The 24348-nt window shown below is 41.2% G+C and overlaps 1 protein-coding gene across 1 annotated transcript in view; it reads left to right on the top strand.

Moving 5' to 3' along the window:
* Positions 1–20330, top strand: part of SCIN (scinderin) — a 48927-nt gene extending 28597 nt beyond the window's left edge. The window contains exons 5-16 of the mRNA XM_088533508.1: positions 4953–5045; positions 7698–7830; positions 9645–9733; positions 10303–10518; positions 11356–11477; positions 11679–11769; positions 15018–15188; positions 15644–15821; positions 16306–16427; positions 18110–18187; positions 18995–19055; positions 20002–20330. Of these exons, the coding sequence (XP_088389634.1) occupies positions 4953–5045; positions 7698–7830; positions 9645–9733; positions 10303–10518; positions 11356–11477; positions 11679–11769; positions 15018–15188; positions 15644–15821; positions 16306–16427; positions 18110–18187; positions 18995–19055; positions 20002–20135 (1488 nt within the window). The 3' untranslated portion in view covers positions 20136–20330. The remainder of the gene's footprint in view (positions 1–4952; positions 5046–7697; positions 7831–9644; positions 9734–10302; positions 10519–11355; positions 11478–11678; positions 11770–15017; positions 15189–15643; positions 15822–16305; positions 16428–18109; positions 18188–18994; positions 19056–20001) is intronic.
* Positions 20331–24348: the final 4018 nt, after the last annotated feature.

The raw sequence follows: 24348 nt of genomic DNA on the forward strand, positions 1-24348 counted from the left end.
TTTCTAGCACCGGGGAATTTCCTGGAGAGGAACTTAGAAAAGAGTTTCTCTTTGAATATAAAGGGCTTGGAGATACGGTGTTTCTGAATCCAGCATCTCTCTGGGATGACTGAAAGGAGATACTGCACTTTTTTAAACTAGAATTTTTTGCGCTTCCAGATATCCCCAAAGCCACAGAGCGGCTCTTAAGGGTTTTCTGTCAGTGTTGCCTTTGAATTTTTGTTAAATGGAAGTTCTGCAGTACTGCAAGAACTCGATGAGGTGCTTTTTTTCATAAGAAGTCAGTACGTTCAGAGTTTGGTGTTTCCTATCCGGGCGTGCCCTTTCCCTTCCTTTGGTTCTCAGACGCCTCCCACAAGGAGTAACAAATTTGTTGTAGCCCCACAGCACAGGCCTTTTCACATCTAGGAAAGGGTGAAGGACAGCTCTGCAGCAGCAGCTGTTCTACGAGTTTTAGGATCATTTCATTATTTCTACCATCACTGATTGTATAACACTGCACAAATGCGTAAATATTATTGTATTTACTACAAAGCAGGTTATCAGGGCCAGGATCTTTGCTTACGTAACTGCCTTTGAATTTGATACTACCTGGATTTACCTGTAAAAATATGGGAGAGATCGAATCACTAGAGGGATTTGATCACCGTGGTTTTCAGTGCTGCAGCATCTAATTTTTGAGTGTTGTAAACTACAGTCCTCCCTGCCAGGCTCCAAAAGTTTGGGGAGACTCAGGAAAAAAACAGAAATCAACTGCAGAGGGCATTAGCAGGAGGAAAGCATTTTTGAAAAGATTCAGGTAGGATGCATACTTAATAAGGTGAAAGAAACATTCTTGCTTGTTCTCTTACTCTCTCTGCCCTAATAAATATTTAATTTTATAAAGCTTCAGCAGGAATCATTAAAGAAACCATATTAACATACAGCTGTACTTTTCTGCCCTGGTTATCAGGGTCCAAATCTGGGCTCTGTTTTGGATGCAAGAGCCTGGGTGTCGCATCGGAGAGGATGCCCCGACGTGCCTCACGCCTTGAGCTGTTGGGGCTGGCAGTGCTGAGCTTGGGGGCTCGGGCGGTTGAACATCGGTACCGTGTTTCAGTGCCATGAGCAGCCTTGGCCACCTTCCCGTCTCGTGAGGCGGCTCCCGCTGCTTCCCTGGTGCCTGGGCAGCTCCCTGCTGCCCCATGTGGGATCTGCTGCCCCATGTGGGATCTGCTGCCCCACGTGGGATCTGCTGGGCTGCTCTTCCCCTTTCCTCTCCTCACGGTGTGTCAGCCTGTGCGGCGGCGGGAGGAGCATCTGGGCTGGGAGCTTCGTGAGGTGGAGCAGCTAAATGCTCCTCGCTAGGCAAACTGCTCAAAAACGTCTAAGTTGTTACTCTCAAGGCTGATCTGGACGTTTTTCCTGTGAATATCATATCCTAGGCCTGTTTTGCAGAGTGGCGAATTCGTGTTAGAATGTTATTATCATACCAGTAAAGGTTCTATATCCAAATTAGCCTGGACAGACATGCAAAGCTGCAAATATTTTATGAAAAGCTGCCAAAGCCTAATGCCCTATTTTTAAGAAGTTAGGCATAGAGCTTTGAATAAAATTATGGTTTGTGTTTGAAATTCCTCAGACAACAGAAACTGGATAAAAATGTAGCCTGTAATGTATGCATCAGAAGTGCCATGAGCAACTGATGCGTTTCACTATTTTACAGCATCCCAAATGCATACAGATCAGCTTTAAACCTTAATTCCATAAAGCCCTTTTGATAAATTACATGGATAAAACCAAACAAAATACCAGCTACTGTTTGGTAACTTAAAAATATTTTTGTCCAATTCTCAATGCTTTATGTTTTTTTCCATTTATTCTTCATCTCTGTGAAGGCCAGTGGGAGGTTTTCTGCTACAGGTGAGTGTGTAATGGCCTCTGTTGTTTCTGGAATTGCTTGTGATAGGCAATTTCAGGCAGACATCCTGCTATCTAACTAGAAGTGGTTGAGTGAAAGAGGGTTTTTTTTGTGTGTGTGTGATCATTGTCTGACCAACATCAAAAGAAGCTTTTGCCTGGACCGCAATCTCCTCTTGCCCCGTTAGAGCTTGGCCATGAGCAGCAGTAACAGAGATGCTTGGACACGAGCCTGCGGGCAGCGCTTCCCGCAGCAGAGCCCTGCAGCCCCTGGTGTAGCAGAGCTTTGGACGGAGCGGGTGCCTTGGCACTTGGTGTTGGCCACGTGGCTGCTGACCACCTTATCCCTGCCTTTCTGGTTTGGACTTTTTCCTCTTGTACTAGCTTGAGATTTGAGAAAGGAGTTTTGAGGCAATATTTATTTCAGGGAGACATTCTTTGTAATGCTCCATTCCATCTGGAACATTAATAAAAGCCCAAGTCCTCCTCTGCGTATGAGTTCAGCCAGTGGCTACAGTTCAGTATCATCCTGCACTGAGGATTTATTCTTTGTCACTCAGGTGTAATCCGAGTTGGCAGGAGCAACATATATTTGCTCGTGTCAGAGGGTGCAGGAAGGTGAATATTGAACTACTAGCCCTGCTCCTTTTCAAAAATATCCCCAAGACATGGGATGGGTTTTACATGAGAGGTAGATATCTCACTTGCTTTATTCTTCACTTGCTCTTAGCATGTATAGAGAGGAATCCTTTTGTTTTTTTTGGAGATTTGACCACTTTGGACCACAGCCACAACAAATAGCTCAGTTTCAGATCCAGGAGCCTTCCCCAAGCTGTGTACAGTAAAAAGAAACAGAAACACAAACACAGTGCTGGTATACACAAGTTCAACTGTATGAAACTGGTTTGCTCATGGCAGATTGCCCTAATTAACCTTCACCTGACATGTTCTTCAAGTGTCGTAGTCTGCCTTCCAGCCTCACCAAACTTCTTGCTCCCGTTAAATCACTATCAACGGCAACTACTTTATGATGCTTATGAAGATGAAATTTGCTAGATTTATTCTTTTGAGATGTGTTTATTTACAATTGTTTACACTGTCATATCCCCCTACAGATTAGAAAGTTTTTGTTTGTGATTTCTTCTATTCTTCTTTTTTTGAGAGAGAGAGAAAAAAGGAGTGGGGTTTATCCTGTCAGGAAAAGCTTGAGTTCTGTGTTTTGCATTCCCTTGAGAAAGGGGCAGGTGTGTACAGAAAAAAGCTCATGCACACAGCAAGGTGAAAAGTGGATTCTGGGTTTGGCCAACGAGATAAGCTGCTTTGCATGTACCATGAGCAAACTCAAAGTCAAGCAGTTATTGCAGAGGAACTGCTTGTCTTTTTGTTGTATCTATGATACCCTTGCACTAGGCTAAGAGCGTCAACACAAAGTTTTAACAGAACTTAGTCTGTGTTCATTTTGAAAGTTGTCTTAATAACTTACTTGCGTTTACCCCCCATAGACAAGGTGAAAAGTGTGGAGTTAATGAATGCTTTGGGTAAAACACATCAGCTCCCCGCTTGGATGCTGTTAGGCCACGGGCACGTGGGGCAAGCGGAGCTCTGCGGTAGCCTCTGGGTGCTCTGCACCTTGCACGTAGTGTGAAACCCAGCGGGGGAAGCGTTTCAGAACACGGGCAACAATTTTGCCCTTTGTCTTTTGGTTTGTCCATTGTTTCTGCACTCTGCTATGAAAATATAGGCCTGTTTGGCCAGTAGATTGGCAACTGTGCAGCCGTGTAGTGTGAACCCATGAACCCATAACCGACTGGTGGCTATTGCAGAGCTACCAGTGACATCTTTCTTAAACATTCAGGACAGTACTTTTTGGTTTCAATAAATCATGTGTAAAATACATCAAACTGGAACAATTACTTTCACGGAGGCCATGTATTTTTATTGGCTTATCAGGTCAGGATACTCCATAGATTTATGGTAAATACTTAGGCTGTGCCCTTTCTTAAAAACTATGTGCAGCTGTATTCATTGTTAGGCTTCCCTGCTGTCAAATATTTACAATGTTTTTGCATGCAGCCCCATGCTATGTGCAAGTGTATTGCGTCAATAGGAAGGCTGTTGTTTCCCTTGTATTTGAAGTTAATATTTAGTTACTCAGACATATCAATCACTCCCACATGCCCTCTGGGACATAGTCCTGGTGAAATCAGTGAAACTGTGAATGTGACGTTTGGGTTTGGTCCTATATGAATCAGTAAGAAAAAAATCCAATTATTGATAGTGAACAGCCAGGATCTAATTGTCTCTACCCGACCATTACGTGCTTTTGATAAACTACTGTGAATTTCTTCTAATAGAAGTTGTTATAAGATTATCTGTGGTCTAAAACTATGATGTAAAACTACCACAGTGTTACAGTTGGTAGTAATGGTGCAAGAAAATGCTTTTCCCACCCAATAAATTCTTCTCAAGGACTGGACTATTTTTTTTTCTCCTTTAAATTAGATTAGAAAGCTGTAACTGTTTTTATTTTTGTGCTAATTATCTGATATTTTCTTGTCAATTAAATATTTTTAAAGATAATTTCAACCCATTTGTTTCAATTTGTCTACTTCAATTTTAGTATGTTCCAACATGTTAACCGTAAAGTATGTCCAAAAATGGTGAGATGAAGCTTTGCTTACCAACAATACAAAAGTTATTTCAAGGAAAAGGGGAGAACAGGCATATAAACACACACATAGAATATGATCATATAAACCTCTCTATTCCGTGTAAGGCCATTGAAGCCTTTCCCATTATAACATAAGTGCAAGCTTGCAAGAAGCACAGCATGGATATAATGCTGATGGATATCTGACAATTATTTAAATTTACCCATATATCTTTGAACAAGTTATCCAAGAGTTTGTATTTATATTTGATTGTAAGTAGAGTTGATCCAGACCAATTCGTTACTGGAGCAATGCATGATTGTGTTGTAATGATCTAGGCTTTTTTACTGCAGAACTACAGACTCTTATTTGCATTGAATTTATTATTCTCTTGTTTTACAGGTGTTAGGAAACAAGCCAGAGCTTCCTGAGTGTGGTGATGATGATGATGAGACAGCTGATATTGTGAACAGGAGGAGTGCTAAATTGTATATGGTAAGTAGTCATATTGGTTTTAACAATGAGGGTCATATATGGTTTAGCTATTCTTAGCAGAATTTGAAAGATGAACAATTATGTAATATTTTCTAATAAAACTATAGAAGAATTTGAACTCACACTCCTTTTGAAGTGGCCTTTTCCTCCTTCTGCACCTGCAGTGGCTTGATGATAAGTAGAAAAGTGCTAATGTCATAACATTTCCTATTGCCAAAATGGATACAATTTTTATTCTGTTCAAAATGGTAGGAGTTTTATGATAAAATTCAGTGAAGTTACAATTATCTTAATATCTTGCTAGGGATACTGTTCTTGTTTAGAAGGGGCACAGAGTTCATTCTTCTAGCTACCAATGCATTACATTAAGTAGGTATAATAATGTATGCAACTATTTTTCTTTCTTGAAGTAAAAGAGAGGGGAAAGTAGTTTAAAATTATTGGTATTCTTTTAGAAAGGATGTGAGAATAACTTATTGTTTCCCAATATGGTCAAAGTATCTACATATCTCTAAGCTGGAAAAATGACAGTGGTAACAATATAAATTATTGAGTATTGTGATATTAATACATTATTCAACAAATAGTCTGTGACTTAGTTTAACAGATAACCATGACTCTAAAGCATTTGCTTTGTTACTGCCAAAGCAGACTGAGATTTTTATAGCTGATGCTTTTTCATAAAAAGGCCTGTTTTAAAACTGAAATTTATAGACATTCCATTTCTTTGATGTTTTTAACAAAACTGAAACAACAAACTATTTCCAGATCTGTGCTCTCTTTTTCTTTCGCAGCCAGCCTTTATTTCTTATTCTACCACTTGAGAAAAGGACTGAAAATGTATTTACAAGAGGGAGAATATCACAGACTCACAGAATGGTTGAGGTTGGAAGGGACCTCTAGAGATCATCTGATCCAACCCCCCTGCTCCAGCAGGGACACCTAGAGCACGTGGCACAGGGTGGCATCCAGAAGGGTTTTGAAGATCTCCAGAGAAGGAGACTCCACAGCCTCTCTGGGCAGCCTGTTCCAGGGCTCTGTCACCCTCACAGGAAAGAAGTTCTTCCTCATTTCCCACCGCATCCCTAGGCAGACCCCTTTCCCTCCACCTCTGTTCCAGATGTAAAGTGGGACTAACACTTACTCACGTGCCTCGGGGAGGGATCATTAGACTCGATCAGTCAGCCTAAGAAGAGTCTTAGCACTGCTGGAAGATGCTGATACAATGGCTGAGCCTGCCCAGGCTCGAATTTTCTAAAAGAAATAATTTAGTAGTCTATTTTTTCCAGAAACAAAAGGGAAAAGTTTTAGTGTAGGTACTGCTGCACAGAGCCTCTTTATGTGTGTCTCTAAGTCCATAAAAAATTAAAGTTGTGTATCTATGGACGTAATGGGCTTAGTCCAACCCAAAAAATCGGGATGTATTTTGGCAATTTAAAAGTATCCTTAATGAAAAGCTAGAATTTTTTTTTTCTCCCTCTCCCCCTTCTCCCCGCCCCGGAAAGATTATTTTCTTCTGAAGGGTATTGAGGAGCATTTATTTCAAGCTCCCATCAGCACTGAGTTCTGGACCGTCGCCCCATGCAGGTTCCGCACCCCGCAGGCCCCAGCGGGTGCTGCCACCGTCCCCACTGTCCGGGTCGGTGATCCTGCCCGGCCCCTCTTTGTGGCTCTGGTTTACAAGACCCTCACACGAGGCCGTTCGTGTTGCGAGGCCGTTTTTAGTCCCTGTTGTCTATGTCCTCTGTGTAGTTCCATTCATCATCCCATTCTTGCCAAAAAAAATCTGGCACAAATTTCTTACCCTTCTAGCAAGGGGATGTAAGTGGCATGTAAGTTTTGCATGTAAGATGAGGGCAAATTGTTTTATTGTAATAAAACAGTAATTTACAAATCTGTTGGAAAGTGCTTCCAGTGAATTTTGGATCATAAGAAATCTCAGAAAAAAAATGTGAATATTTAGTAAATTCCTTTAAGTTCACAGATCCTGCTAACAGTTTTGCTGGCCTCTGAAGCCATATGGGAGTGAATTTTGAAGTTTGAAGTGAATTTATAAAGGTGTACATGAACTTCATTAAAACAGTGAGAACAAACCGGGAGTTGTGATTAGAAAGCAGATTCTGCAACAGGCCACGTACAATAGTTTCCTATTACAGAAGCAGAGATTGTAAGTGTAAATATTTCAGTTGCAAAAGTCGGTATAAGATCGTTTTTATCATAAATTCAAATGCTCTTGTTCTACAGGTAAATGTACTTCGGCTTCAGTTAGGGTTGCTTTGTGGAAGATGATACCTAAGAACTATACCAGTTCAGTAAAGTATATAGGGCAGATCTAGGAAGATATGGATTTTTAACTATGAGGTGTTCACTGAATGAGCAGTTGAATTCAGAGTGGAAAAAAAAAAAAAAGACACTTGTTTTAAAAAGTTGTGAGGCCAATCAAGTCACTGAAATTAACACCACATCTCCCCCTGTTGGATGTAAAATGAAAAGGAAAATAAAAGGTCATAGTCGTCCTTACTTTCTGGCACCATATAAACTGTATACAGTGTTTTGTATAGGAATAATTACTGATTTCCGTAGTAATTTGGAGAAGGGCAAATTAATTTGTTTGTAAAAGGTAGCATTGATCTGAAATTACTGCTTTTTTAGGTGTCAGATGCAAGTGGGTCCATGAAGGTGTCACTGGTAGCAGAGGAGAACCCCTTCTCCATGGCTATGCTCTTGTCTGAAGAGTGCTTCATTTTGGACCATGGCACTGCAAGAAAGATCTTCGTGTGGAAAGGTAAGAGACAGCCTCTGTTGCAGAGGTACAAGGAGCACAGGCAGATCTCAAGTCTACACCACGTTCACTGGACACTAGCAAGAGATGAATACTGGCTGGACACGGTACCGTGCACACAATTCTTCCTTGGTGTAGTCAGGGGACAGGGATTGCTCATGTGAGCAAGGGCCTCAAGACCAGGTCCTGTCTAAATATTCTGAGTACTTTGGAGGCATCTGTAAGTTTTGGTACTTAAATACTTAACTGAGGGGCAATTATGAAGCAATCAGAAAGAATCCTTTTATATATGTATATCACCAATAAATCTACCTTCTAGAAAAAAAAATCTAGAAATCTAATGGATAGATATTATATATCCATTAGACTGTTTGTGGAAAGTGTGAAATTTAAAGATGAGCGGTTAATACCACTCATACAACACCAGTGTTTCAAGCTTTAACTAAAAGTTTGATCTTATAACCGATTTGATGCTCCTTTTTTTTTCCTTCTGAACATTTCTCTGTACTGTCCTGAATGCTGTGAGTGAATTTGCTGCTGCGTTGGCTGAACATTTCCTGGGAGGCTGCTCCCGAGGAATTGAGCCTGGCCTCCTTGTAGCCGGGGCGTTCCAGGGCTGCCGTTGCAGCCAGTGCAGAGCATCTCCTCTCTTCTGGCTGAGGCTGTTGGTTAACTATTCTGTGGCATCTGCATTTCTTGTTACCATGTGCGGTAGCAAATAATTAATCAGCGCAGTTGTCAAGCTTTTGAAGTCAATCCAGGAAACGCTGTAAGCATTTTGCCTGAATATTTCATTCACAGTTAGGAAAGTCTCCTTTAAAAAACAGCATTTGTGGGGCACTCTGCTTGGCGGCCTAAATTCTTCCTGAGAGCCCCTGTCTCCTGCTTTCCAGTGCCTACCTGATGGCTCCTAGAAGAATCAAGCTGACAAGACCAGGCATTTGTATCCAGTTTAGGCACTCTGAATATGGCCATACGTGCTCCTCGGTGCATCCTCACTTTGCTGCTGTTGGTAACAGCAAAGTGTGGGATAAGCTGGAGCCTCACTTTGCACGGGGAGGCTGCAGTTGCCATCTCTGCTGGAAATCTGCAGACCTCTACATTGAGAAGTGTGGATTGCTTTGCTGATGGTCTTCTTCAAAAGTGACTATGATGAACAGCTTAGCAGAGAATCTTATTAGACTAAGAAGTCTCCTGAGTACAGTCTTGGCAGCCAGTTGGGACACAGATCTGAAACACAGAATCAGCCCACAGAGACTTTCAGAGGTGTCTGGTATCTCTGGCTGAGAAAACGGAAGAATGAGTGGGGGAAGGTGGTGATAAATGGTACGGCATGCCTGGATTAAAGAGTAGTTTCATCTTCTCAGACTGTGGAGCAGTGAGTGGTGCTGCCTGGTGAAGGGAAGGCGGTTCTGGAGGGCAGCTTTGTTTAACACATTGCACTCCAGCAAGGAAAGATGCAGAGAAGGTTGCCCAGGTGTTATTGCTGGGTAAAACCAAGCAGATACCGTAAGACTTTTTTTTTTATTTTTCCTTTTGATAGAAATACATATTAAGCAAAATGAAAATGATTTTTTTTATCTTTTTAGCCATGTTAAATGCTGCGGTTTGACTGCAGTTTTGACTTATACAAATCTTATTACTCATGCTGACTAGCATTTGTGCTTGTGCAAGGCTAAGACAAGAGCAATGTGGAAGAGGACATGGCTCAAGGATATTCCTGTTCATTCAGATTTTTCCCTGTACACTTTACTGTGTAGAATAAGTGGTCTTAATCCCATTTCCCATCCATATTGTTGTCCTTCTACTTTAACCAGGCAAAGATGCTAACCCACAAGAGAGAAAGGCAGCCATGAAGAATGCTGAGGAATTCATTCAGCAGATGAATTATCCTGCCAACACACAGGTGTGATCTATTTATAAGATGATACCAGGAAAGAGTAAGCTCTGTTAAAAGCTTTGTTTTAAAATCAGTGAAAATATTTTTAAGGGCTTAATTAGAAACAGTGTTTCACAACCATATAAATCAGTAAAGTTTGATTCAAATACTGAGAAAGTGTAGAAAAGATCAAACGATTGGAAAATAATAACATACACATTATTTTCCTTTCATTTAAATTAAGACTCTCTGTATCTTGCTCCCAAATCAGGCTTGATTTTTAAGTGAGCTTAGAAATGAAAAACAACTATAGACAAAAGTACCAAAATGATTTATTTCTCTTTGCTGAGTTGAGTGTTGCTCGCTTCGAGCAACGTGTGGCCTCTGTGGCTATTTCCAGATAGGCAGGTCTGCCGTGATTTAACCTAAAAGTGATGTAGGCTGACTGCAAAAGTTACATCATTTGACACGGTCTCTGAATTACAAACAACTTACAAAATAAACCATCAGCTACCCAGAAAACTCCATCCTTTGACATTTTAGTTACAGCAACTGTCAGTTTTGTTTTCCGTTTCATGTGTCTTGTTTCATTTCAGATTCAAGTTCTTCCAGAAGGAGGTGAAACACCAATCTTCAAACAGTTTTTCAAAGACTGGAAGGATAAAGATCAAAGTGATGGCTTTGGAAAAGTTTATGTCACAGAGAGAGTGGCTAAAATTGAGCAGATTGAATTTGATGCTACCAAGTTACATGAGTCTCCACAGATGGCCGCCAAACATAATATGGTAGATGATGGTTCAGGGAAAGTAGAGGTAATTTTTGTGTTGTATTGAATTGTAATTTCTTCTGTCTTGCAATTTAAACTGTTGTGTTCTGTTGTTCTGACCACCGGGGGGGGAAAAAAAAAAAAGCTTCTTTTAAGAGGAAAGGGAATCCTTCCTGTTGAGTCATGTTATTTCGTGAAATCTTGTGACACTCATAATTGATGGTTCAAGTCATGAGTACAAATCAAAGACCAGAAATAATTCCCCTTTTAAGTAACACATTTTAAAGGAATACTTTAAAGGAACACTTCTACCTCACATCAGCTTGATATTTGAAATGGTAAACTTGCTCCTGGTGGTAGAAACTCATTCTGGCTCTTCACCTACAGTTTCATTGCCATATCATGTGGGACTGCTCCCTGATGTTTCAGATGGTACCTAGACTTGAGCCCAGCAGCTGAGATACAATTTTAGCAGTATGTTTTTGGAGAGCAGATGATAAATCAATGAAGCTGTACTGCATCAAATGGAAGAAATCTCCAGATTTCTGTTACCTCTCCGTGGTGTACCTTTCCCATGTGATATGATAGCTTTATGATGAATCATAATGTTCTACCATTCGTGTAATTATATCATCCTAAGATGCCAAGAAAGGAATTTAAATATGGCATTATGAGATGGCCACGTAGCAGTAAAACATCAAGACAAAGGAAAGTTTTCTGCAGTGGCCTGTTAGCGATTGTGTTCAGAAGAAACTTTTCTGATTTTATTCAGTAATATTTCAGAACAAAACCAAATGTTGTTCAAGGGACAGCACAGTAAATTGCTTCTTTAAGAACCTCGGGATGAAGTTCAGCCTCTTCTAGTGGTTTCTCTGTTTCCTAGATCTGGCGTGTTGAAGACAGCGGCAGAGTTCCTGTGGAGCCCGAGACGTATGGGCAGTTCTATGGGGGTGACTGCTACATTATACTCTATACTTACCCTAAAGGGCAGATCATCTACACGTGGTATGTTTGGTCTGCTTTGCACAGATCTCTAGCATGTGAATATTATTCTATGCTGATTTTATGTCCTGTAGAAACAACAGAATTGTGTAAATGCAAGATCAGATTTACTTTTTTTTCTTTTTTTTTTTTTTCCTCTCTCTCTAAGCTTTGGATCATGCTGAAACTGGTTTTAAACATTGATTTTCTCATTGTCATTCTCAGGCAAGGAGCTCAGACTACAAAAGATGAACTGACTGCATCCGCGTTTCTGACTGTTCAGCTCGATCGGTTATTGAATGGTCAGGCCGTGCAGGTTAGTATCTTTTGGATTAAATTCAACAAATACAGGATATGATATAGGTGCAGAAACAACAGGAATTGAAAGGAGGAGAAATATTGGAATACTGAGAATATCAGCTGCTCATGGCAAGTCCTGTGCATGCATTTGTTAGATAGTAAGATGTTTTAACTTTCTTTCCTAAATGAGTAAACTACCTGAAATAATTTACGTTTTACCACAGATTAGTGGCATGGAAGTTAACGTGGAACACTGAAAACTTACCTCCTAGCTCACCTTGTGCAGGCGCCCATGCTATTAATTTTTTTTTTTAGAAAATGATAACCAGTCTTTTATTACTCAGTGTCATTTGCATCTTTTTTTCCTGCATTTAAGCTGTTTTGTTAAAAGGAAAGCAAACAAACTTGTGTTCACACAATCTTTTTTGCTATCCACATATTTATGAGGTAAAACCAAACTGCCTGTTATTTGAGTTCACTTGGAATAAAAATAATTTATTTTCTGCAGCTATTGTCTTTTCCTCTTACAGCTAGTACTGTATTCTCCTCATAATTACTTTATAATTCCTTTCTTACCTGGAGGCACTAATCTTTGGAAAAATGAAAAGTACTTTGCAAAGCACCATGTACATGTCTGCAGCCTTAGCCAGGCAATTCTATATTTTCCTTAGCTATTATTAATCTTCACTTTTATTTTCCTCACATATCATGCAGACTAACTTCAAGGTACATTTTAAGATTTACCTAAATTTCCAGCCTTTTCTCACTGGGAGACTTGTCCCAGTTTTGCTCAAGTTAATGAAAACCTTGTTTGAAAGGGTTTTTCTTCTGTGCCCCTTAGTTTTCCCACTTGCCACAGTGGATGTTATTTTATGTCAGAAAAAAATCCTTTAATAAAGCAAAGGATTTTTTCCTTTTTCCTTACCCCTGAAGCACAGGCATACGTTGCACATGTGCAGACTATTTGGATAACTGTCCAAATGCAGATTTCTATAGAAGCCTGTATCAAGCTGAGCACCATGGGCTTCTTTAGTCAACAGAGATTTCCCACCTGGCTAAAACTTGTAGGGTTCATTCCAGCCCGTCATCCAGGTATTGGTGAAGATGCTAAACAGACTCCGTCCCATACGAGCTCCTGGGGGACACCACAAGTGACAGGCCTCCAGCTGCACTGTGTGGTGCTGATGACCTCTCCTTGAGGCCAGCAGTTCAGCTAGTTTCTGTCCACCTCGTTAATCACTTATCTACTCTGTACGTCATTGGCTTGTTTATTAAGTTGTTATGGCAGACAGTGTCAAAAGCCTTATTAAAATCAAGGTAAACAACATCTATAGCGCTCCCCTCATCCCCCAAGCTAGTCATCATATAGGGGTATCAGATTGCTGAAGCACAATTTCGCCTCCCTGATTCCACACTGACTATTGCCAATCACTTTCTTGTTCACCTTGTGTTTGGAAATGGTTTCCAGGATTAATTCCAGGATTACATCACCTCCCCAGGGACCAAGGTGAGGCTGACCAGCCTGGAGTTCCCTGGATCCTCCTTCTGAAGATAGGGGTGACATATTCTCCCTTGCAGCCACAGAAACCTCTCCTGACCACCACGACCTTTCAAAGATAACTGAGAGTGGCCTCTCAGTGCCATCAGCCCAATCCCTCAACAGGTGTGGGTGTATCCTACTAGGGCCTATGGACTGTATCCTACTAGGGCCTATGGACCTATGTATGTCAATTCCTAAAAAAATATCCTATATTTGGACAGCGTTGAGCACGATATGGCCCTGCCTCATAGCTAAGGGCAACTAACACTACAGTAATAATTACATACTAATAGCCGTAATAAAAATACACTTTAAATGTTTTATTGAAGCTGAAGGAGATCCATCTCATTGCAATGGACATGTTAAAAATATTATTTTAACCTGAAATGAAGTTAAACAAATATGTATGTGCCTATGCATATTATACAAATTTATATGCATGTACATGAATCTTTAGAATGTATTGCCTATACAAAACACCTGGATTACCCTTATTTAAAAAGTTTCAAATGCACTAATTTATTTAGTCACTAGATGGCACTACAGTACAAATTACAATTAAAAAACAGTCTCAATATTTGTTTTGCAGAAAGATGTTCCCCTCAGCATTTTCTTCCCTGCATTAGGTTTTTTTTTTTTTTTTTTTTTTTTTTTTCCTGCATTTGGAAAATGCTGCTGCAGTTTGGCATCTACAAGCTTACACGGGTGTCCTTATTGGGCGATTTTATGAGTGTGCCCAGCTGTGAGATCGCGGAGAGCATCTGCTTTGCTGCCTGTCCCGGAGGAAGGTGGTGTGTCCCGCTCGCCCTCCCTGGCCCTGGCGCTCGCCCTGCCGGAAGGCGCTGCCCGGGAGCGCTGGCCTGGGGGACGCGGGGCCCTCCGCGCTCCCCGTTTCTTCCTGGGAGCAGCGCTCGGGAGGAGCCAGGAGACTCAGCCCTCACCCTTGGCTGGGGCCAGCGTGGGGCCCAGTCCCGTGGGCAGGAGGCCCCACGGCGCCCGTGGGGATCGCACTGCCCCCCGCAGCCCCTGCAGCCCTGGCCGAATTCAGCCCCGCCACGGGCCAGGTGCTGCCGGCTGAGCTACGTGTTCTGCACCTGAAGGAGAGCAAGTGGGACACCTCGGAGGAATACGAGCTTTCTGCCTTCAGGAGCGCTTTCCTTGGCATTCCTGGAAGGCAATTTCCACTTCCTTCCTTTCCCTTTTTTTTTTTTTCTCCTCCTCATTTTTTACCTTCTGTCCTTGTTTTTCCTTCATCTCATGCGCAATATAAGTCAACTCTGTTTGCATAAAGCAAAAAAATGAATAGAGAAAAAAAAATACAGTTTAGCCTTCAGCTGTCACCTTTCTGTTTCTCTGAGAGTGAAAAACAGAGGATACTGTTATAAGTGAAGAAGTAAATCTATGAAACTCCATGAAATGACAGTTCTTTTGTAAAAGGCAAAAATCTTCATTATAGTATAGAGCAGCCATTTTAATCAGTTAAACATTATGTTACAAGTCTGCACGATGTCATTGTGTTGGCGTGATTTACAAAAATAATCTCAGAAATGCTATAACTTTGATGTCTCTGGAACTATGTTCTTAAATCTTCTCATTTTGCCACTTCTAATTCTTGCTAACTTGCTTACCATTACTGGCTAACACTCCCTGTGCTATCCAATGAAGCCAAATTAATTTCCATGTTCCTTTTTGTTTCCGAATTGCATTTCTTCACACATATGCAGATCCGAGTCAGCCAAGGCAAAGAGCCCGCCCATTTACTGAGCTTGTTCAAAAATAAACCCCTCATTATTTACAAGGATGGGACATCAAAGAAGGAAGGTCAGAAACCTGCTCCCCCAACACGGCTCTTCCAAATCCGCAGGAATCTGACATCCACTACCAGGATTGTGGAGGTGAGGACAAATATTCTTCTGGATAATGGTATAGCTGCCTGTAAATATTCTTCCCCTCCAGTAATACATTTGGGCAGTCAACATCTGGCAGGAACACAGAATTCCACATCAAATCAACTGCTTTGCATGACTAAGAAGATACTAGTCATACAGATTACAAATTTCTAGGAAAACTGTTAGGAAATGCTTAGTGGATAGTCAGCTGACAACAAATAGACAAAAAATCAACCACCCTTATGGGCGGTCATTCCTATCTCCAGAGAGTCCCAAGTTTTGTTCTTCCAGTCAGTTCCCTATTTCAGGTTAAATCTCTACTTAACCATACAAATCTAGGGACAAACTGCAAAGAAAGCACAACCAATTAACATCTAGCTCCACATTTTATATAAGCATGCAAAACAGAGATCACCTTACTTGAAAATATGAAGAATAAAATAATGTAATTCTTGACCTAGGTTGATGTTGATGCAACGTCCCTGAACTCCAATGATGTCTTTGTTCTGAAACTGCCAAACAACTCTGGCTACACCTGGGTTGGAAAAGGAGCAAACAAAGAAGAGGAACAAGGAGCTCAGTACATTGCCAGTGTTCTTAGATGCCAAGCTCCTAAGATTAATGAAGGCCAGGAACCAGGTTAGTTTGAGGCCACGTGCTTGCTATTAGGCAGCTGAGAATACCCAGGGCTGTATGGAAATGAGGCCTAACTAGGTTTTCTTTTTTTTTTTAGTCATGTATTTTGTAGGCAGAACCGTATGATCACTCTCTCCCTTTCAAAATGTAACCTGAGGTTTTACTGGGAAGGTCTGTCCAGAACTGGCTGACGCACGAACAGTGCAATCCCCTGGGCGTCTGTAGGACTGTAGCAGGAGCTGCAGGGGAATGTGGTCTTTTTTAAAACCCCGAGAGATGAGAAGGGGAGCAAGCATTGCTCTCACTCCACACGTGATATCTTCATTGTTATTGACGAGCTGCAGAAAGAAGCTTGCAGAAAATGCACTCATCTTTGAGACAGAAAAAAAAAAAGTCATTGCTTGGGGATTCTCGAAATAGTGTCCAACAAGCTAAAACATAAAAGGGGAAAGACACTGCTGAATAAATCATGTCTTGTGTATTTCAGAGGAATTCTGGAAGACACTTGGAGGTAAAAAAACATATCAGACTTCATCACAACTCTTGACAAAGGCTGAAGATCATCCACCTCGTCTGTATGGCTGTTCTAATAAGACGGGCAGATTTATTGTAAGCATATAGTATATACTTTCCCTTCTGTTCAATTATACAGTTTCCAGTATATTTTAGCTAAGGAATCAACTGACATTAAATGATTTTGGGGATCTGACTTCTCTTTGTATAGTTAGCAGTGCTTGGCAAGAGGTAGGTCCTCTGGAACAATCCAAGTGTAAAGAACAGACAGAAAAATAAATACTGGAGATGTCAGCAGGGAGAGTCTGTTCCAGCATGGGAGCAGAGGCTTACAGATGCAAAAAGACAAGACTGTTTTGCAGTCAAAATCGGTTGCATTCTTGCAGAGCATTGTGAGACTGCTGTCGTTTCTCTGAGAAAATGCAGGTCAGTGCTTTGCCCCTTACATGTTTGATAGTGGTAGTGAGGAAAAGAAATGCCTCCTGAGACTTTGCCAGGAATTCCTAGCAGCCTGAAATTTTCCAGAGAGATTTAAGACCAGTAATTATGGCTCCAAGGCATTGGCCTGTGATCAAGGAGGTGGTAAGACTTATTTCCTTAGCAGAAATACCCAGAGCTGCATGAGTGAATCAGGCTTAATTGCTTACTGCACTTGGAAAGGCAAGATGGTAGCACTGTTTGGCAAGGGTGCCCTAGTACTTACGTATGGACCATAGTTTCCTGCAGTTTCCTTAAGGAGCTGTTTCCATCCATCTGGAGAAAGATAAAACAAACAGAATACTTTAATAAGGACTTTCAAATCTTATGAGAGTAGCAGAGAAGTGTATTCCTGTAGCAAGCTTCTAAAACACCCCTGTAAAATACAGTAACAGGGACCAACTTCTCTGTGATAGCCTGCTGGGAGCCGTGGGCTGGCTGGTTTTTGTCTCAGATTCCCTGTGTCCCTGGGAATGCCCGAGTAGCAGAGCCACCACCGTTAGAGCTCACGTGCAGGGCGGGCAGGTCAGATCCCTCTGGCCCCTGTAGCACAGGCAGGGGAGCGGGGAAGGAGCCCGTGTTTTGCCACATCTGCGCGCAGGCCCTTCAGCCCTCCTGCATGGCCAGGCACTGCCCGACCCTTGCATCCCCTTTAGAAGCAGCGGGCTGACCACTAGCTAAACTGCTGTCTCTCCTGCTCATGTGGAAGAACTGCTCTCCTGCTTAACTGTGAATGATTGGAAGAAGTTAGAAATTTGCCTTTTCTTTGGGGACCAGTCCTCAATGGCTTAGTCTAGTAGAGTGTCCCATTTTCAAGTTAATGGAAGGTTTGCTTGGATACATATTTCAGCCCTGAGCTCATCCACTGCAAGTACAAGCAATTTCTTTTCCTTATTAATGAATCTAAGCCACATGAATACACCACCTTGATGATTGATTTAGTTTGTTTGGTACAAGTCACTGTATGGAAATTTCCCTGTCCTTTTCTTCCGGCAGCCCTTAGTCCCAATTTATAACAGTCACAATTACAATACAAACCTATGCCTCTCCTGAGGATATCCTATCAGCCCTGACAAACTGAGAGTTGATTTTATAGGACATGTGATTGTATGTGATTTGTTTCCTCTCAGTGTAGTATCCTTCACACATTCATCAAATCAGTTTGGGGCTTCATCCTATAGGAACAAAAAGAATAGCACGGCACCCTCATCCCTTAAAAAAAAAAATCTTTGCTCTTTACAAAATCAGAATATCTTGACAGATCATTTAAAAAATAATAATAAATGTGCCATCCCTTTCAGATTGAGGAAGTCCCAGGAGAATTCACTCAGGATGATTTGGCTGAAGATGATGTCATGTTGCTGGATGCTTGGGAGCAGGTGAGCTGTGTACTTTACCACTGCTCTTTGTGGTAATAAGAATTTGTTCTTAACAACCACCTAGAATGCAGGACGGCAGTAAAAAAAAGCTGTGTTTGTGAGAACAGGAGAACTTGTTTTCTTTAAATGATATCAAAGGGACCTATATTTTCTTTTGTGCTCTATGTGTTAGTGTGAACATATATGGTTGAATTTCCAAGCATAATGTTAGATCCAGTAGGCACTTCCCATTAAAACCAAAGACGACTGCAAGAGCACAGGCCCCAGCAGTGTTCTGAGAGGCTCACAATAATGCTCATGACTTGATCACTAAAAATTACTAATTTTTGAAAAGAAAGTTATTTTACAAATAACTAGCACAAATTTCGTACAACCAATGTATCAGTGTCTGGGAAAAACTTAGGAGGATGGGACCATCTTACTCCGAGTTCTTCCGAAGACCTGAGTGCAGACAGACATTGTCTCCATCATTTTCCCAGGTTCACTGAATTCATGGAATTCAAACCAGGGACAGCTCTTGTTCTGCATTTGCACATGAACCTAGAGAGTAATTTGCTTACCAGCCTGCAAAAGCCATCCGTGAGGAAGGTGACTAGGGTTCCTTTCCCCAGAACGCTTTACGTCAGGCCTCGCAGTGCCAACAGAAGTGAGATTTCAGAGTACAGAACTAGAGCAAGGGAAAAGAAATGCAGGTAGTGTATGAGAGCTATATATCTCTCGTCATAGTGCATGATCTTTCTCCTAATGGAAGCAACTATTTTGCATTTTACCTGCTGTACGTAAAATCCCATAACAATTTATTTGCAGGTTTTCGTCTGGATTGGGAAAGATGCTAATGAAACTGAGCGGCAGGAGTCTGTTAAATCTGGTAAGAAAATCACTTCTACATATTTCTGAGTAAAACAGAAATCAACAGTACTTAAATGAGTGAAAAAAATGATACAGAAGAAATAGCTATGTTTACAGTACTGTACTGAGCTTATTAGGATTTAACCCTAGAGAATATTATTCTCCTTTAAAAGTGATTTAAAACTCATTCTGTGCTTCTTATCTGTAAGTTTATGAAGAGAAAAATTAACCTAAATAACTTTACCAGATTGCAGGGCTTTTTAGAGAGTATACAGGAGAACTCCATGAAAAGAACCTGTCCTGAGAGTGGGATTTTCAAATGCCTATATTTACTGAGCTGTACCCTGCACTAACGTTTATAGTCAGAGGAATGCTGACAAATCTTCAAGTCCTTGCATTGCTACCCTTTACTGAGCTAAATCTGGGAGATGAAATTGCTATCCCAGAACAAATCAAGACAACTTATTTGGCATGCAACTCTGAAAAACAAAATCAGGGGCCGTCTCAGGTGGGATTTCACAGAGCTGAGTTGTCACGACGAAGTTGCTGCTGGAACACTTGCCCAGTACAGCTAAGGTTCCCTGCTTCCCTTCCCGACACATACAGTGCGATGTGCAGGGAAACGATGCTGGATGCAGCTGTGAGGGTCTCCTGGGGAGAAAGGGGAACCAAGCAGGAGCACTTGCCCAGCCCCAGCAAAATCCTTCTGCTCCAGAGCCAAAGCACTGCTCTACGGGAAGGAAATGAGCACAGTAACGATCACTGGGCTTTCATCTTGGGAAAATTCTGTCACTGCCAGTTGGGAGGAATCAGCACTTACGTGATCATTTCATTGCCTTTGAAATAATTTAATTGAATGCTTTATTATAATAGCTCTGGGATCTTTTACTAGGGCTTTTAATGTATGTTTTATGCCAAAGGAATGAACTAATATTTTACACATTTTATTTCTTCTTTCTCTTTAGCCAAGCGCTATATTGAAACAGACCCTTCTGGAAGAGATAAGGGGACCCCCGTTGTTATTGTGAAGCAAGGATACGAACCCCCGACGTTCACAGGCTGGTTCCTGGCCTGGGATTCCAATAAATGGAAAAACTGATCTATCCAAGAATGCCTCAGCTTCAAGCCAAAGAATGATCAGAGCACAGCTAGTATTTTTAAGCATAAGCTTGTGCATCTGTTGTTACTCTTTTCTCCAGCTTTGATATATTTCTATGAATAAGCCAGAAGTTCTCAGCTCTGGGAAGGCTAAATGCTAATGGTGAATGTGTCAGATGGGCCGGGTGGGACTTTGCGTGTAGTAGAGAGCAAAGCTCCACCGACACTTTGGCTAACATATGAATTCTTCAAACAAATACTGTAGATGATTTTATTGTAATTTTTATGTGCTAAAATGGAAGCGTGCCTTCATTTAAAAATTCAAGCTAATGCCAAAGACATTGCTTTAGATTAAGGTCAGCATGTTTTTGCACAGAATTTGGCCCAATGAAATACGAATTCTGTTGCAAGGCCAGGACTGGCATAACAGGCCAAAATACGCTCAGTTATGTCAAACTTCAAAGGATGCTTGATCCAGAGGGGACAGATACAGGCTGCTTCTTTTGACGAAGCTGCGTGCATCATGTTTGCTTGGTAAACTGGAGCTGCTAGGTAGGTGCATTTTGTGCTTAGGACTGTATGATTGCAAGAATATGGTGTCAACAAAGGCTTCTGCAAAGGTCTGCAGTAATGGTTTTCTTTAGGTCTTTGGCTTCTTTAGATCTCTCGGTATGAGAGCCTGCTAACCACAGCTCTTAAACACTTACTAACCCACTACTGCTTTTAAACAGCAGCAGAAGTGGTGCCTCTATAAATACTTCCTCTGCCTGCCTTGGATTTCAGTGAAGCGATAGTTTGTTTCGATTCTGCCTTATTCTGCAGTGCTCATTACGAACTGCTCTGCAGCTCTTCTCCAGCATATAGATTGCTCACATTATCAGGTACAGGATGTTTCTACACATTTTCTGTAATTCTTAGACATATATCAAGCATCTCAACGCTCTTCTGTGTCAGTAGCATTGCACAACCTGGGAATCTGGAGTTTTGAGTATGCACCATAGAATATTGCCCTCTTTCCCTCAGACACAATTATTTTGGCTTACTTTTATTCTGATGAATCTAAAAGTAGACTTTCAAAGTGGTTTTCTATTGTAGTAGGAGCCAAACAAGTCTCTGTGAAGGCAGTGGGGAAAATTTGGCTTTGAATCTTTAATATTTCTTTGAACACTTACCCCATAATGCTCGTTTTAGAAAGCAAGTTGTATAGCTGTCCATCATGTTAATGTGGCTTTTTAATAAAGGCATCTTATTTTGTACTTTTAAGTTAATTTGGAATATGAAATTTTAGACATTTTTGTATTTTGGTGACATGGCTCAATTGTGATTTTGAATCTGACTAATGCAAAAGGTGAATTTAGCCTGAGCTCATAATCAAAATCATTGAAAAAAAGAAATGAGAATCTAATAGATTAATTCTGCAAGTTTGTTAGCTTTAAAACCTTTTTTTTTTTTTTAGAAAAGAAAAAAAAAGTCTGCTAATATATTTTAGCTGTATTTGGATATAATTTCATTTGAAATAAAATTTTAAAAGAGTATTTTGTATGCAGACCTTATCTTCCTACCTCCACCTATTTCTCACATATTGTTAGTCAGCACTTCCAGTGTGTCTGGCAAAACCTGCTGAAAAAACACTAGTTGAATTCCTTTTCAGATGGACAACACACTTAGTATTTTGCTGTGGGTCATTCATTTGTGAGACCAGAAGAGCCACCCTTCATGTGCTGGAAGAAGCACAATGAAGAGCTTTTCAAATACTGAGCTAGTGCGCTCCGTAGAGTCATTGAGAAAAACTGTAATGATCTGACAGTATTCTTTTACATAGAAATATGAATATATAATTATTTTTTTAAAGTTACATCAGCTCCTTAACCATATCATAACAAGATTTGCCTTCCTGTACACGAATGTTTTAACTGTGTTTCAGAGCACTTAGTGTAGTGGTCCTCATGGGCTTGTCACATACTTTGTGACACTGTGAAAGCCTGTTTTTAGTTCCCTTGCAAAGGCCACAAAGCTTTTGTGGTCTCCTGGCCTGGACATTTCGATGCTACAATATGTTTTCCTGGCATACTGATTAGTGAGGTGACTGAGAACTCAAAACTGAACAACATTCTCAACTGTATTTAAGCATAGTACCTGCTAGCAACATTGTTCTTGGTTTTACTTGCCAGCGAGGTTGCTTTTTCTCATATCTATATACATAAAATTATGCAATACACAAATACACATATACATATATATATTTATATATTATAGTAAGTAAGAGAGAGTTGTAGATATAGCTGACTCCTAAGAGCTGTAAGTCCTTAAATGAGGCAAAAGGGTATTTGGTGGCTTGGTAACTATCAAACTCTAGATATCTAAATACATGAATTACTTTTTCAAATTTTTTTTCCTAATAGCTGTAAAGTGATAGCTGATGATTACAAATGCAGCATTTAATCATAAAACAGTCAGATGCTTCAGAAAATTAACCTGTGGTAAGCAGGGCCTGCGAAGGTGCACATAATGCTCCTTTAGAAATAAATGTGTTGGGAAACCAAGCAGTGAGGCTGGAAGAACCTGAGCAGTATCCAACAGCAAAGCCCAGGGCCCAGGCCATTTGCTTGCTTACTGTTAGTAAAGAAATAAATATCTTGACCAATGCTACAAGAAAGTAATTCTCCATGTGACTCTCTAAGGAATTTCACAGGTATGAGGAATAGTGATTTCACAAGTGCTGGAAATACTAAGACCTGGGCTGAATGTGGGCAGGTGATTCTAACACCACTTACCTCCACTTGACCACGTGGAAGCAGGTACAGCAACAATCCTGGTTCCGAGAAGGAACCCAGGACACGTTTATCCCTGGGCTTAGATTTGTGCAGATGTGGCTCGAACCACCCTGAACTGCTTGAAGCAAGCCTAGAAGCCTGGCTAGTTGCACGTTTCATCAGAGTGTGAGCAAGGCTGTTGTGTTTCTGTTGAGGCCAGTGAGGACTGTCTGACCTTCCTTCTGATAGTTTGGTGGTCTCCTATTTGACTTTGAGGAGAAGTTCGTTGCTGTATCAGGGAAAAGAGATAGGAGTAGCAATGAATGGCTTATCAGCAAAGACAACAGGTAAGAAGCCCATCCCAGCAATCCTCCATGCTCTTTCTAGATACATTCAGTGAAGTTAAGATATCTCATACACCCTCTGATGCCAAACCATAGCACTCACTTATTCTAGCATCTGCCACCTAAATATCCTACCTATGCACCTCCTTCTTGTTCCAAGTGCTGCCCTGCACAATCTGCAGCCCTCTTTGCTTCTTGAGGATAAATGGATTTTATTATAAGCTGAAATATGTGCAGCCAATTCTGTTTTAACACTTTTAAATCAATTCTTGGGCTTGGAAAGCACAATCATGAGATTTTAATTTATCCAGAGCCCCCCATGATCTGTTTGAAGATTGTGTGAGGAAAGACAAGATATATTTGTCCTGCATTTAAAGCATCGGACAAAGATTTTGGTAATCTGCTGTTGTGTGTGTGTGTGTGGTCTGGACAGCCTTCTGTAACCTGAGGTAAATCGCTGAACTTCTGTGCTTCTATCCTCCACCCATGAAGTGACAATTGCTTCTATCCTTTCTCTGCCTACTTGAGCTGCGCTGCCCCTTGCTATATGGTTGCACAAGGCCTGTCCTAGCGCAGTCGCTTCTTGTCGCCACTGTCCTGTGCACAGTGATCACGATGCAGAGCTGCCGCAGTTACCAGAGCAAGCAGATATGCTCAGGGGAGGTAGCAACAGGGCAACTACGGTGCTAGCAGCTCCCTGCAGACTCGTGGAATCTGCGCTACTCGCGCACTGGTGCGGCTCCACGGATGGTAGTGACGGGCAGCAAAGAAAGGGGCTGCAGCCAGCTTGGCAGAGCAGTAAAGATTTCACAACCCAACTCAGTGCCAGCAAAAGTAAAACCGCATAGTTCTAGGTTGCTGGTCAGATCACTCAGTATTCATATTTGCACCTGTACTAGAGCCATATGAGTTCTTCTCCAGAACAGGAGCAGCTACTCTAGGGTTAACAAGTGGTAGGAGAGAACAAATTTCAGCTGTGTTGAAAAGCCAGCAGTGAAATCCTCAGGTTCCTCTTTACTTGGACCACAGAAAGTGAGAATGATTGCTCTTAGTTTGTCAACTTTTCTGATCTCCTCTGTCCTCAAACTTTCCTGATGCTGTTGGTAAAGCCAACTCT

This window comes from Tinamus guttatus, unplaced genomic scaffold (genome assembly GCF_059628265.1).
Source record: "Tinamus guttatus ecotype Peru unplaced genomic scaffold, ASM5962826v1 Tinamus_guttatus_pri_ptg000503l, whole genome shotgun sequence".
Classification (NCBI taxonomy): domain Eukaryota; kingdom Metazoa; phylum Chordata; class Aves; order Tinamiformes; family Tinamidae; genus Tinamus; species Tinamus guttatus.